Source organism: Onthophagus taurus, chromosome 11 (assembly GCF_036711975.1).
Source record: "Onthophagus taurus isolate NC chromosome 11, IU_Otau_3.0, whole genome shotgun sequence".
Lineage (NCBI taxonomy): Eukaryota > Metazoa > Arthropoda > Insecta > Coleoptera > Scarabaeidae > Onthophagus > Onthophagus taurus.
This window is the reverse complement of record NC_091976.1, coordinates 7,631,112-7,647,658: the sequence shown is the minus strand read 5'-3', so window position 1 is coordinate 7,647,658 and position 16,547 is coordinate 7,631,112. Positions and strand designations below refer to the sequence as shown.

The 16,547-nt window shown below is 33.1% G+C and overlaps 1 protein-coding gene and 1 long non-coding RNA gene across 2 annotated transcripts; one reads left to right on the top strand and one right to left on the bottom strand.

Moving 5' to 3' along the window:
• The first annotated feature begins 5,046 nt into the window (after nt 1-5,046).
• On the top strand, nt 5,047-6,049 carry LOC111422365 (26S proteasome non-ATPase regulatory subunit 8-like). Its single transcript, XM_023055569.2, has 2 exons — nt 5,047-5,238; nt 5,290-6,049. Exons 1-2 carry the CDS (start codon nt 5,131-5,133, stop codon nt 5,983-5,985), a joined length of 804 nt encoding a protein of 267 aa, XP_022911337.1. The 5' UTR covers nt 5,047-5,130; the 3' UTR covers nt 5,986-6,049.
• Nucleotides 6,050-14,790: 8,741 nt separating this feature from the next.
• LOC111421964 (uncharacterized) lies at nt 14,791-16,136 on the bottom strand. The gene is made up of 3 exons (XR_002707265.2): nt 15,700-16,136; nt 15,349-15,613; nt 14,791-15,259 (listed from the first exon to the last, which is right to left on the bottom strand). It is a non-coding gene; the product is annotated as an uncharacterized lncRNA (long non-coding RNA).
• Nucleotides 16,137-16,547: the final 411 nt, after the last annotated feature.

Genomic DNA, 16,547 nt, shown 5'->3' with positions numbered 1-16,547 from the left:
TATATCATCATCTGGACTACTTCAGCAGACAATTGGCCACTGAATCTGATGAACAAGGCGAAACCATCAAGTTGCTATGTCATTTGAAATTAGGTAATATCTATGAGATTTTTTTTCAAACTCATTTGACGCCGAGTGCAATACTTGCGGAAATTTGCTGGTGAAGTAGACATGTCTTCGAAGACATGGATTATCCTGATGATGAAGAATTTCCAGAAGTTGCAGTAGGGTCAGCAATGGAGTCACATGGTGACATGATGTGTGGCTTAGGAATAGATGACAGCGATGGTTGCGATAGCGATGACACTAGCTCAGAACAATCACCATCGAAAAGGCCTAGAATCTAGAGCAATGTTTATGAATTTTATTCTTCTTTAAACTAAGTTTGGCCTTAATTTTTGTTAATTTTCATAAAATCAATACTCTTTGGGCAGGAATACTCAGGTCTCAGGTCTCCCTTTTGGACTTTTGGACAGGGTCATCCACGACGACCGTCCATTAGAACTTTACAGGGTTCTGGCCAAAATACAAATTTGAAAATTCAGATTTAAGTATTATCAATTGCGTTCTCTTCGACTAAAATATTTTCAAATATCTAACACTTCCGGTTATACCGGACGTACACGTACTTTATTTTTTTAAATAGAACATCCTGTATATTTTTACAATTTGGATTTGTCTGTTTTCAAGGTTTATGAATGACTTTATTTTTTGCAATTTGATTCGGCCGTTCTCGAGTTATTCGAATTTTTCTAGAACAATCTGCTCCAGCAGACATTTGTTCAAAAAATCAGAGAACACTCGTTTTTTGGGGTATCAATTTAGGATTCAGAACATGCTTAAGCAACATGGTGGAGTATGTTTTGGTGCCGAGTATGGCTGTCTAGAACGTTCGGTCACTTTACTATGGCACGTTAACTTTTCGAAACTTGGAAGTACCATAACTTCATTTCTTTAAATGGCACCCCCTATATTTTATTACTTAGTCGTCTTCGGAGTCTCATTTTACATCTTTTATATCCCATGTGTCCTATACCTAACATTTATAGTTTGGGAAATAATTAGGGTTTATTGAAAAATGTGTCCTATTTAGGTGTTCTATTTAAAAAAATAAAGTAGGTGGCGACTTCCGGTATAACCGGAAGTGCTAGAAATTTGAAAATATTTTAGTCGAAGAGAACGCAATTAATAATACTTAAATCTGAATTTTCAAATTTTTGTATTGGCCAGAACCCCGTAAAGTTCTAATGGACGGTCGTCGTGGATGCCTGTATTTGTTTTATGCAGGGTGTCCCACCTAAGTTGCCTCGGTCCATAGCCGAATTATGATTGAGTTTTTCAAAAAATGTTCCCGATAAAAGTTGAATCGAATCATATTGTACATATTTTAAAATTAGTTTCAGTAATGGCGGACTTCCGCTTCTACCGGAAATGGATATCAACTTTGTTATTTTAAATGCAACAGATTGTATATTATTGCATTTTTGGATTCTTTGTGAAATTTCAATGATACTTTGTTAAGGATACCTTAGGTCTAACTGGTATCGTTTTTGAATTATATGACGATTTTCGAAAAAAATGACATTTGCAGCTTCTTATAAATTTGGCAATATTGCCGAAAGTGTGAAAGCTAGAAAGATTTGGTTTTCTGTTTTGGACTAACAATAAAAGAACACACGTTTGCTAATAGAAAATTATGCATTTATATTACGGAATTCTTAAATAGGGATCTGTAATTTTCGAACTTTTTAATCATGGATAACTTATTTTTTTTAAATGGAACAATATACCAATTTTTGCATAACTGGATGTAAAATTTAATTTCCTTTCAGTTTTATACAGGTATCATGGTGTCTATCTTCAACGGTTTTGAAGAAATTCCCGATTTTTCAGTTTTTTACGATAGATATGTATTGCGAAGTAGGCTTAGGACTGGTAAAATGAAATGGACGCTTTGCAATACTATTAAAAATTGAAGTAGGCTTGGAAAACAAACTAGGTAAACTGTCATTACTGTTCCACGCATTAGAACTGTCATTAGTGTTCTACGCATTAGAACTGGTTTTCAAAGTATTATTTGTTAACATAATAATTAAAAATGTCACATACGCGGAAAGAATTAGTCGATATGGTTTTCGTTCTCGGCGAATGTAACAAGAACGCTTTGTTAGCGTCAAGACTTTACGCACAACAATATCTGGAAAGAAACTGGAAAGATTTACAAATACTGGATCCGTAAAACGTACTAAGCGCAACCGTAATAACTCCTTACTTACGGATGAAAACCAGTTGCACGTATTGTTAGCTGTGCAAGAAAATGCAGAATCTAGTGTGCGTGAAATAAGTAGGAGGACAAACATCAGTAAATCTTCGGTACACAGGATTTTAAGAAAATATAATTATCATCCGTATCGAATCCAGTTGCACCAGTAAATTACTGAAGGCGATTGCGAAAGCAGGCTGTTATTCTGTCAGTGGGCAATTGAAAGAACTAATCTTGATGCGAATTTTTTCGGACAGGTGATGTTTTCGGATGAAGCTACCTTTCACAAAAATGGGTTTGTGAATCGTCACAATTGTCATTATTATAATACAACAAACCCCCATCGATTCCTAGCAACGCATAGCCAGTACAGATGGTCAGTGAACGTTGGGCAGGTGTCATTGGAACGCATATCATAGGCCCTTTCTTTCATAATCAACGTTTGACGGGTAGGATTTATTTAGAATTTTTAGAAAATAGTTTGGGCGTTCTGTTGGAAAATATTCCACTAGCTATTCGTTAGTAGATGTGGTTCCAACACGATGGTGCTCCACCGCACAATACCGCCCAAGTACGTCGGTATTTGGATGTGTCCTTTCCGGACCGCTGTTAGATGGCCTCCGAGATCGCCAGATCTTACCACTTGCGATTTCTTTTTATGGGGTTTCATTAAAAGCAAGGTTTATGAGACATCACCAACTACTCCTGACGATATGCGTCAACGCATTGTAAGAGCTTTTCAAGAAATCACACCAGAAATTCTCAGAAATGTGCAAAACTCCTTACAAAAACGATTTCTATTATGTAGTGAACAAAACGGACAACATTTTGAACATTTGATGCAATAGTGTTTTTTTATTTCTGTTTTGTTTCCAGTGGTCTTGTTGTGTTTTGTTGGCCACTTTTTAAGCATGCCAGTAATATTTCTGCCAGTCCCAAGCCTGGTAAAATGCGAGGGGAAGGTGGCCGGCGCTGCGAAATAAGTATCTATCGTTAAAAACTGAAAAATCGGGAATATCTCCAAAACCGTTGAAGATAGACACCATGATAACTGTATAAAACTAAAAGGAAATTAAATTTTACATCCAGTTATGCAAAAATTGGTATATTGTTCCATTTAAAAAAAGTAAGTTATCCATGATTAAAAAGTTCGAAAATTACAGATCCCTACTTAAGAACTCCGTAATATAAATGCATAATTTTCTATTAGCAAACGTGTGCTCTTTTATTGTTAATCCAAAACAGAAAACCAAATCTTTCTAGCTTTCACAGTTTCGGCAATATTGCCAAATTTATAAGATGCTGCAAATGTCATTTTTTTCGAAAATCGTCATATAATTTGAAAACGATACCAGTTAGACCTAAGGTATCCTTAACAAAGTACCAATGAAATTTCACGAGGAATCCAAAAATGCAATAATATACAGGATGTTCTATTTAAAATAACAAAGTTGATATCCATTTCCGGTAGAAGCGGAAGTCCGCCATTACTGAAACTAATTTTAAAATATGTACAATATGATTCGATTCAACTTTTATTTGAAACATTTTTTGAAAAACTCAATCATAATTCGGCTATGAACCGAGGCAACTTAGGTGGGACACCTGTATATGTATTTTTTTTATTTATTCGTATTTGTTACAGTTATTATTTTTATATTCCAAATAAATATTGTTCTCTCTCTAATATAGTATTACTATATTACTATATACTTATATTAGAATACTCTTTTATAGTTACAATTCTAGGGAATTTTTTTTTTTTCGAAATTTGACAATTTTTTGAAGATTTCAGTCGATAAAATTATTCCAACTTAATTTTTTACATGGATATATTAATGAAAATTGTTTATTTAAGCCTTAGCTGAGCCTTAATCTTTGCTGAAGAATGAAATGAGAAATCATCAATGATTCTTGCGTTATAACTTATAACCAGAGCCCGGACAGTTTAGGAAAATTATCCTAAAACGCCTCCCACTCCAGTCTCAATATTCAATCGAAGCGTGCGAAGCTGTCGGATACGTCATACCTTATGTCACGAAATAAATTATAATTAATTTATTAATTATAAATTTAATAAAACCAAAAATGAATAATTCAGTGCGTATCTTTATATTATTTTTATTAATTCATTAGTTAATGTTGCGCTGCAAGTTCTTCGCTAAGGTACGCTCATCGCTCTTCGAAATTCAATTTTGAAGAGTAACTTAAAAGGTGTCAAAAGCGACAACAACGTACTTACGTCGTTGTCATGGAAATCGTTTCGTGTAGAGGGGCGCACTTTTCCTAAACTGTCCGGGCTCTGCTTATAACTGAAAAACTAAGCAAACAAACATCAAGATAAGGAAAGAAAGATAAAAGGATAAAAAAAAGTTAGGCCTGGTAACGTCAAACCTTTTGGAGGTTTTACTATATTGACCTAGTAGTTTCACCCTGACTCAAAATTTTTCACCTCCCAGAATGACTTAATTATTTTTTGGATAATAAATACTTTTAAAATTAGGAAAAAAAATCAACCTATCGATTACTAATAGTTATAAAGAAAAATTAATGCACGTTTTCAAGATGTTTAGGAAAAACTAAATTAGTTACCGACTACAGGGACCTATATAGTTAAAGCGTAATCTTAAAAAACTTATTTTAACCCAATTAATTATATTAATTAATTTGAAACGTTTTAAAAACACAAATTACACGAATGAAATAAATATTAAAAAAGAAATTTATTATTACAAAAATATAATTTACCAAATCATAGATGGCGCTAAATCTAAATTATTTTCGTTCTGTCAAAGAAACGTCAAAGTGACTCGCAAGTTTCTCAAATATTTAATAAAAACGTTTAGTTCTTTGTAAATCGATAAAACATGCCGGGCTTAAACGATGTGGCTGCGTTATATAAACAATTAAAAAGTGAATGGAACACTCCAAAACCCAATTTAAGTAAATGTGAGCATTTACTTGCCGAATTAAAAGTAAGGTTATGTTCAAATTTGTTTTTATATATTAAAATCGTTTTTTTTTAGATTGGTTTAACTAATTTGATGTTTTTGCCAACATCAAATGCTGCAGCATCCAAACAAGAGCTTTTATTAGCTAGAGATATTTTGGAAATTGGTGTACAATGGAGTATTGAAGCTAAAGATATACCATCGTTTGAACGTTATATGGCTCAGTTAAAGTGTTATTATTTTGATTACAACACTCAATTGCCAGAATCATCTTTCAAATATCAATTATTGGGATTAAATTTGTTGTTTTTGTTGTCACAAAATCGCGTTGCTGAGTTCCATACTGAATTAGAATTATTGCCAGCAGATCATATTCAAAATGATGTTTACATCCGCCATCCGTTGTCTATTGAACAGTATTTAATGGAAGGAAGTTATAATAAAATATTTTTAGCTAAAGGTAATGTTCCAGCAGCTAATTATAACTTTTTTATGGATATCTTGTTGGATACAATCCGTGGGGAGATTTCTGTTTGCTTAGAAAAAGCTTACGAAAAGATATCTTTAAAAGATGCAGCAAGAATGCTTTATCTTCCTAATGAAGAAACTGCCAAAGTTTTTGGTACTCAAACGAAAAGCTGGAAATTGGATAAAAATAAATTCTTTCACTTTACCTCTGAAGAACAAAAATTGCATATGGAACCGATTCCTTCGAGGGAACTTGCTGAACAATCTATAGATTATGCTAGAGAATTAGAAATGATTGTTTAAAATTATTTAATGATTTTTTTTAATAAAGTTTGATTTTTTTTGCAATGGCAAACCATAAAAACAATTTTTTCTCTATTTTTGGTAAACCATGTTGAAAGTCATAAAAGTAAATAAAAATTAGGTATTTAAATAAATAACTTCTTTCTCCCTATAAAAATTAATATGTTCAGAACCGGTTTCGGCTAATAGGCCATCATCAGCTGATGAATGCTGAATATATTAATTTTTATAGTGAGAAAGAAGTTATTTATTTAAATACCTAAATTTTATTTACTTTTTCCATTACAAAGGGCCTTTCTAAGGTGGAGAGACTTTTGTTTGACAGACAGTTTAATTGTGTTTGAGTAGGTTGATGTTTTGGAAGTGGAATATAAAGACAATTACCAATTAATTAAAAAATCTTTTTTGCTGGTATTATTTATTTAATTTAATTGACAGGACTAGTTTTGGACCATTAGGTCCATCATCAGTTGTCTTCTACAAAGCGATACAAAACATTTTAAAATACCTAAGTAAAAAATAAAATTAAAGTATAAAAACTTACATTGTAATAAACAAACACGAGAATTGAGAGACACTTTAAAATGCTCAGACCAAAAGTGGTACAATAAAAATAAATTGGTACAAGAATGTAAAGAACGAAACTGGTTTTAAAAATACAAGTTGTAAATAATGTAAGTAAAAGGGCTTAAAATAGAATACATTAAAAATCGAAAAAAATTTGTTTAAGAGATTAAAAATGAAAATATATATACAGTATGTCCCCGGATCAAGTTACAAAGAGGAAAAAAATTTTTATTACTGATTTTTCAAACTTATTTCAGCATAAATAATGCGTCGGATATGTTCAAATCACTAAATCGCACGAATTTTATACTTTAACTATAGAAATTAACCAATTATTCCCATTTTTATGTAAAATTGGACTTTTTTCTAAATTGAAAAATTTTCAAGTTCAATTTATGATATGTAACCATAGAAACCATAAAACTTACAACTTGTTAGTGAAAATATACGGATAAATCAAATTAAAATATGGCTAAATAATTGAATAAAATATTTTATCTACAACTATTGAATTATCTATTCGTTATACAATTGATTTTTGACGGGTAATGACACTCATTACCCATGACAGACAAAGTGTTGAATAATGAGGCCATTATTCCACACTTCTGACACTGCCTACTAATCAAAAAATAAAATATTAACAGAAATGACAGCTTTCTTATATTGAGGTTATGTCTGAAATGTCTATCAAGTTTATTTTTTTTTCGTTTTTTTGATTTTTTTTTCAAAATTAAATAGTTGTAGATAAAGTATAGTATTCAACTTGCGTATAATGGATGTTACCCACTCAGATTACAACACTCGCTCGCTTCGCTCGCTCGTGTTGCAACTTCTTCTTCGTGGGTAACAGCCGCCATTATACGCTTGTTGAATAATATACTATTATCTACAACTATTGAATTATCTATTCGTTATACATTTGATTTTTGACGGGTAATGACACTCATTACCCATGACAGACAAAGTGTTGAATAATGAGGCCATTATTCCACAGTTCTGACACTGCCTACTAATCAAAAAATAAAATATTAACAGAAATGACAGCTTTCTTATATTGAGGTTATGTCTGAAATGTCTATCAAGTTTATTTTTTTTTCGTTTTTTTGATTTTTTTTCAAAATTAAATAGTTGTAGATAAAGTATAGTATTCAACTTGCGTATAATGGATGTTACCCACTCAGATTACAACACTCGCTCGCTTCGCTCGCTCGTGTTGCAACTTCTTCTTCGTGGGTAACAGCCGCCATTATACGCTTGTTGAATAACATACTATTAAATGTAAATGTATATAACACTATGTAAGTTTGTAAGTGAACAAATCAACTATTCGGCACATACATATTTGAAGACAAGTTCTAAATTCTTTGAAAGAATTACGAATTTGGTAGAGTCGCCAGTGGTAGAGATTCCATCGCATTAATTATTCTTAGTTTTAATAGTTCTGCATTGCCTTGTAATGGTTCACGGTATACAATTTGTTTCAATCGTCCCCAAAAATAAAAATCCATAATTGTAAGATCAGGACTATGTGCTGGTCATAAAATAGGACCATTCGGTCACAATGTGTGATGGTGAGCTAGGCAACCGTCTCGCTGAATGTACCGCAATTGACCGTATAAAATTTAAGGGTAATTCATCAAGTTCATTGAAATAATTTTGTAACATATCCAAATATTTCTGTTGATTTACATTTTCGTCGAAGAAATATGGCCCAATTACCCCGTGATATGTTATAGCACCCCACACATTTACTTTTTGAAATGTTGACTTCGTCTAGAGAGTGTAGAATTTGGATTTACATCACGCTTCTACGGTTACATATCATAAATTGAACTGTGAAAAATTTTTAGATTAGAAAAAAGGTCAAATTTTTACATAAAAATGAGAATAATTAGTTAACTTCTATAGTTAGAGTATGAAATTCGTGCGATTTAGTGGTTTGAACATATCCGACGCATTATTTATGCTGAGATAAATTTGAAACATCAGTAATAAATTTTTTTTCCTCTTTGTAACTCGATCCGGGGACATACTGTATGTATAGAGGCTGGTCCATTTAACTTGAGACAAGCGATCATCTCGAAAACAGTTCATTTTACATAGAAATACTATTTAAGAATGCTCAACAAAAAAATCCAGAAGAGGGAGGTACATCGGGTGACCTGGCTCAATACCTTTGAAAAAAGGTTCCGACATTTCTCCGCCTTTGTCAATTTGATAATAGAATAACGCATAAAAAACAAGAGTTCGTGGAACTGCTTATGTCGGCATTTTCAAAATATCACTTTCAGAGACTTGGTTTAAAATGTAACAGGTTAAACTAAATTTGCATAAAAACTGCTTGGCAACAAATTCTGAATTCATTCCATCGTTTTACATTAAGGCAAAGTGTTTAAACTAAGTCATTAAATCATGGATACTCTAAGTGTGGTAGAAAAAGTCGAAATGATTTTTATTTATGGAGAAAGTGGCAGAAAAGTTGCTGATAGTATAGCTTTGTATCGATAACGTTTTCCTGATCGAAATAAGCCTTCGAGAAGTACCTTTGACAGAGTTGTGAATGATTTCACTAATACTGGAAATGTGGAATCAAGAAAAAGAACTCGGCGAGCAACTGTAACTACGGAAGGAAAGGAAATTGCGGTATTAGCTAGCGTTGAGGTAAATCCTCAAGTCGAATCATATCGAAGATCAGCATTTTAAGAATATTAAAGCGCAACAAGTATCACCCATACCACATTTCATTGCATCAACAGCTTTATGGAGGTGATTTTGAAAATCGATTAATATTTTGTCAATGGGCACAAGAACGAATGTGGTTGGACGTCAATTTCTTTGCTTCTTTTACAAACAATGGACAAGTCAATAGACATAACATGCACTATTGGAGCGTTGAAAATCCGAGGTGGTTGCGTGAAGTAGAACATCAACGACCTTGGTCGGCATAATTGGTGATAAATTGATCGGTCCATACTGTATTGATGGTGTGTTGAATGGGGAGAAGTACTGAAATTTTTTAGATGTCGTCTTACCAACGTTACTTGTAAAATTGAACAGGGAAGAAAGACAAAATATGTGGCTGCAAAATGATGGGTGTCCAGCACGTGAAGCTTTAGATCGGGATTATGCTGGGCGATGGATTGGAGGGGGAGGTTCAATTTCCTGGCCTGACAAATCACCTGATTAACACCTCTTGAAACGGTAATTCAATTTAGGACCAACCTGTATAAGATACTCTGATACAACAATTGACAATCTATTTGACAGCATCTGAAGAGTAATCGTGCCAATTTAGACAAAGAAGAGAATTTGGCACAGGGTACACAACTTGACAAACTAAGTATTTTTTGCATAAAAAAATTTTTTTCTTAAATTCTGCGTTATGAAGTAGATATCTTCAAAAGAAAAATAAAACATTTTTCAAAATGTAATTAGAAAAATTTAGTTAAAAAAAAACGATTTAATTAAACGTAAAATAGTACTAAAATGCTTCTTCATTTTTGAAATCACCTTAGAACATTGATTAAAATTTATAAAGTTACCTTTATATATCGATTAAATGCTTAAAATGATGACCATTCACTTCTAAACATTTCTGAATTTTCATTGAAAACGTTCTCTGCACATTGCTAAGCATTTCTTCAATTATTGATTCGCAAGCTGCTCTGATACAGTTTTTCGTATCGTTTGGTGTTGTTGGAACCTGGTTATAAACTTTCTCTTTAAGGTAACCCCAAAGAAAGAAATCGGGGGAACTTTTTCAGAAAACATTTCGTCTAAAACTTCTGTTGCGGCTAGAGCATAATCAGATGGACATCCATCATGCTGATACCATAGCGCAAGTCATCGCTCCAGAGTAAGGTCTTCCAACAAAACCGGTAAATCGTTCAACAAAAAAAATCCGATACTTTCTGCCATTCAAATTGTCATCAATAAAAAAAGGTCCAATTATTTTATTGCCATCAATGTTGCACCAGACATTAACTGACCAAGGTTTTTGATGATCGACTTGTCTTAGCCAACGAGGATTTTCATGTACCAGTAGTGGATGTTATGACGATTTACTTGGCCGTGATTGGTGAAAGAGGATTCGTCTGAAAATAGTACATTGAAGAAAAAATTTTCATTCAATCTTAATTTTTCCATAGCCCAAGTACAAAATTGTACACGAGTTTCCAAATCATCGCCATGTAATTGTTGGTGTAGAGAGACATGATACGGATGAAACTCATTAAGTTTCAAAATCCGATGTATCCTCGTTAACGAAATGCCTGAATCTTTTGACAATTGACGGCAACTTACATGAGGATTAACATCTACAGCTGCTAAAACAGCTATTTGATTCTGTTCATTCGTAACCGATCTTGCATGTGTTTGTTTTTTCCTCCACGTTACTACATTCCAGAAATTTTGCAACTATTCGATATAAAGTTTTAGGACAAGGCGCTCTTTCTGTAGGAAATTTTCGAACATAAATGCGATGGACCTCAGCGAAATTTTCTTACGGTGAAAGTCGTGAAAATTTCGCTGAGGTAACATCATCTGAATTTTCTGTGGAGTAGAGAAGTGCTCCATTTTTGCTTTGATCACAATGATTTTTTCGCTTGAAATTTTTATCCCACGTGCAAGTTAGCGCACATCCAAACAAGGTTTAGAACAGGATTTACTCGATTTATAAACATTAAAAACAATTTTTTAATCAATTTTCTAAGACGGTTTCAAAAGATAAGAAGAATTTTAATATTATTTTACGATTAATTAAATCGTTTTTTTTTATTAATTAATTTTTTTTAATTACATTTTGAAACATGTTATTTTATTTTTGTTTTTGTTGATATCTTCACAACGGAGAGTTTAATAAAAATGACGCCAGAACGGCCTTTAGGCAACCCTGAAAAAAATTCTGTTCATGTGTAAAATGTGTCCCCCTTCTCACCAAAAAATGTTTACTTGAAACTTTTTTCGATTCGAGTTTTTGTTTTTGAGATATAAGCATATGTCATTTTAAATTAAACGCCCGGTATATTAGTAGTATACAGTGTAACCCATTTGAAAGCGGAACACCCTCGTAAAATTTGTATTTATTATCCGATTTCGACAATTTTTTTTGAATTGTAGGTAAAGAATAGATAAAGAATTGTATTTTAAAGCTTTAAACATTGTTTTCTAAAAAACCTAAAATTATGGAATAATCCTTTACCTCTAAGGTACAGAAATATTTCGGCTGAAGGAATATATATACTGGGTGTTTCATTTAAAATGACATATGCTTATATCTCTAAAACAAAAACTCAAATCGAAAAACGTTTCAAGTAAACTTTTTTTGGTGAGAAGGGGAACACATTGTATACATGAACAGAATTTTTTTCAGGGTTGCCTAAAGGCCCTTCTGACGTCATTTTTATTTTTTCAAATGGCACTTAAACAACTTGACAAACTGATAACTTTTCGCCCATAAAATTTTTTTCTTATACTCTCCGTAGTGAATATATCAACAAAAACAAAATAACATGTTTCAAAATGTAATTTAAAAAAATTAATTAATAAAAAAACGATTTAATTAAACGTAAAATAATATTAAAATTCTTCTTAGCTTTTGAAATCCTCTTAGAAAATTGATTACAAAAATTTTCTTTTAATGATTATAAATCGAGTAAATCGATTATGGATGTGCGCTAACTTGCACGTGGGATAAAAATTTCAAGCGAAAAAATCATTGTGATCAAAGCAAAAATGGAGCACTTCTCTACTCCACAGAAAATTCAGATGGTGTTAGCTTACGGTGAAAGCCGTGAAAATTTCGTTGAGACCCATCGCATTTATGTTCGAAAATTTCCTGAAGAAAGAGCGCCTTGTCCTAAAACTTTATATCGAATGGTTACAAAATTTCTGGAATGTGGTAACGTGGAGGAAATAAAACGAACACGAGCAAGATCGGTTGCGAATGAACAGAATCAAATAGCTGTTTTAGCAGCTGTAGATGTTAATCCTCATGTAAGTTGCCGTCAATTGTCAAAAGATTCAAACATTTGGTTAACGACTGTACATCGGATTTTGAAACTTAATAAGTTTTATCCGTATCATGTCTCTCTACACAACAATTACATGGCGATGATTTCGAAAATCGTGTGCAATTTTGTACTTGGGCTATGGAAAAATTAAGATTGAATGAAAATTTTTTCTTCAATGTACTATTTTCAGACGAATCCTCTTTCACCAATCACGGCCAAGTAAATCGTCATAACATGCACTACTGGTACATGAAAATCCTCGTTGGCTAAGACAAGTCGATCATCAAAAACCTTGGTCAGTTAATGTCTGATACGGCATTGTTGGCAATAAAATAATTGGACCTTTTTTTATTGATGGCAATTTGAATTGCAGAAAGTATCGGAATTTTTCGTTGAACGATTTACCGGTTTTGTTGGAAGACCTTACTCTGGAGCGAAGATTTGAGCTATGGTATCAGCATGATGGATGTCCATCTCATTATGCTCTAGCCACAAGAGAAATTTTAGGCGAAATGTTTCCTGAAAAATTGATAAGACGTAATGGACCGGTGAATTGGCCAGCTAGATCACACGACTTAACTTCTTCCGATTTCTTTCTTTGGGGTTACCTCAAAGAGAAAGTTTACAACCAGGTTTCAACAACACCAAACGATATGAAAAACCGTATCAGAGCAGCTTACGAATCAATAACTGAAGAAATGCTTGGCAATGTGCAGAGAACGTTTTCAATGAGAATTCAGAAATGTTTAGAAGCGAATGGTCATCATTTTGAGCATTTAATCGACGTATAAAGGTAACTTTATAAATTTTAATCAATGTTCTAAGGTGATTTCAAAAATGAAGAAGAATTTTAGTACTATTTTACGATTAATTAAATCGTTTTTTTATTAATTAAATTTTTTTAATTACATTTTGAAAAATGTTGTTTTATTTTTCTTTTTGTAGATATCTTCATAACGCAGAATTTAAGAAAAAAAAATTTTAAACAAAAAATACTTAGTTTGTCAAGTTGTTCAAGACGTTGAAAGAATATATGCGATTTGAAAAAATTAAAATGACGTCAGAAGGGCCTTTAGGAAACCCTGAAAAAAAATCTGCTCATGTGTACCTTGTGCCCTCCTTTTCACCAAAAAAAGTTTACTTGAAACTTTTTTCGATTCGAGTTTTGGTTTTCGAGATATAAGCATATGTCATTTTAAATGAAACAGCCAATTACCTGTATACAGGGTAATTCAAATTCGATTGGGATCCCAGAAACCATAAAAGTTTCATGTACACCTCCCAAAATAACAGAAATTGCTCAATGTTCGATGTCCTCATCATTGTGGACCTTGTATTCGATGCTAAGAACGTGTTTAAACATCCATAGACAAAAATTGTCACATTGATAACTAAAAAAATTAATGACCTAATGTCACCAACTTGAACTGGTTCCATAAAATGTTACTAAAATCTCATTACAGCATCGGATGCTGTAAGGAGTCTCATTACAGCACCCGTTTGAGTACTGTTAGAGCTTTCGTTACCGTCGCGAATTACAAAAAAACTAAAACAGCTAGATCCAAAAACTTAGTTGAAAAATGATGAGCTCTAAGATACGTAACTTTGCCCCCATTTAACCATTAATGTATCTCTTATGGTTTCTCAAATCCCAATGGTGGGGGGTCGAATTTGAATTATCCTGTATATACCGGGTGATTCAGACCACCCGTACCAGGGATTGCAATTTGGGAGAAGTTGCAATAAAAAATATGATAATAAAATCGTATATGAAGAATTCAATGCACCAGTTTTATCACGCTGGTAACACCGGAAGTTGGTGGTAATGACATCAACTTAAAAATTTTCCAAAATGTCATATGAATTAAGTTATTTATTTGAACTTGATTGCAAAAAGTTACACTGAATCTAATACAATGAATATTGATACTAGACTAAATTATGTCTAATTAAGCGCATAAATTTTTTACGGCGATTACAAAAGAATCTGCTGATTATTTATTTTAGCTTTCCTTTGTTCTCGGCTTATAACTTATATATATACAGGCTGTCCCGAAACTCAACGTCAAGCGGGCACCGGGTGAGAGGCCTACCCATACCTGTTCTGGTAAAAAGAAAGAAAAAAATTCTATGTCTCTTAGTTAAGTGGTAATAGACACATTTTTGAAAAATTGTTCACTTAACTAAGAGATATGGAATTTTTTTCTCATTTTTACCAGAACAGGTATGGGTTGACCTCTCACCCGGTGCCCGCTTGACGTAGAGTTTCGGGACATCCTGTACTATATATACACTGATGACACATGCTAACTGTCTTTCATGCTAACATCAAAAGATAAACGTGACCTTGAAAATAGCACTGAAATTGTTATGGCTGAAGCTGTGGAATGGTTTGGGACTAATTCCCTGAAGCTAAATGTTGACAAGACGCAGAAACTTCTGCGACAAAACCTGAATGCCAGGAGCAAGAACCAATAAAATTCCTAGGAATTTCCGTAATGCCAAATCAAAACTGAAACTCTCATGTTGAGTATCTTCAAAGATCTCTAGCTGTTGCGATTTTCACTATCAGGCATATTAGAACAATAGTTGGATATGAGGCAGTTAGGGCTACGTACTTTGCGAACTTTCACAGTAAGGCATCATATGGTATCTTAATTTGGGGGAACTCATCGGCGGAGAAAGATATTTTCCTGCAACAAAAGACAGCGGTAAGGGCTTTAACGGGTGAAAAATATACCACAACCTGCAAGCCACTTTTTCTACAACATAAAATATTTACCTTATCCTCGGTATTTATCCAAAGGTATCTTCTTTACGTCCACTCCTCCCAAAAAGTTCTGATATTCACTTTTACGAGACACGTTGCAAATCAAACCATCAAATTCCCTATAATCGTATAAATACAACGTAAACGAGCACCAATCACCTAGCCGTGAAATTATATAATAAATGTCCTTTGCAAACAAGAAAGCTGCGACGTCTTCTGATGGCGCTTTCTATAATTTTGAGGAGTTTCTTCAAATGTTCTCATCGGTAGTGGAATCCTATTTTAATTTTTAATTACATTTGCTTTGTTATTATTATTATTATAGGTATATATATACCTATATGTATTTCTTGTATACATTACTTTTTGAGATGTTGGTCCAAATGGTCCGAGGAAGGGGTGCAACAACGTCGCCCTGGATGTCAATGTCATCTGTTTATCGCCGGATAAGGTCTTATGGGCTGCGTTCATATCGTCTATTTTTGTGTCTTCCTCTTACACCATTTCACCGTCTACGCAGGCTAGAATGGAGCACAAGGAAACAACGAATTGGGCGCAAGAATGGCATCGAATTGTGTTTAGTGACGAGTCCCGATTTTGCTTATTTATTGATAATTTTACATACAAAGTTTGTTGCCATTTGGTCATACATAAAACAAAAACATTTGAGATACGGTACTTCAAAACCGCGTATTATATTGAATTGTTATAAACACATACATTCGGGATATCAACAATACCTCAAAAGCTTAAGTGATGCATGTCTAGTGAGACCACGTAGAGGCGACAACACTCTCACCGGGAGAGGAAAGGAAGATATGTTAATGAAATTGGATTGTTAGTAAGAAATCTAAATTGAATGAAATTATCACTGCCAGGTATCACACCAGATGCAGAGATATAAATTTGGTCTAGGGGGTAACTATGTATTGTTGTGTATTATGGCACATTTCACAAATATAACTTTGTTGTCTTGTGCTAGTGCAAATAAAACATGAATGCTTGCGGTATTTTTGACATTTTACTTCCTCATTCGTTTCTTCACAATATAAGCATGAATTTATTGTCAATTTTGAATGTTCGATAATCAAAATTTTTAAAGTACATCGAAACAAATTCTGATCTAGAAAATTGCACCACTTTAAATTTTTTAAAAGTACATTACAATAGTAGAGAACAAATAGATCACAATTCCAACTATCAGTTTGCTT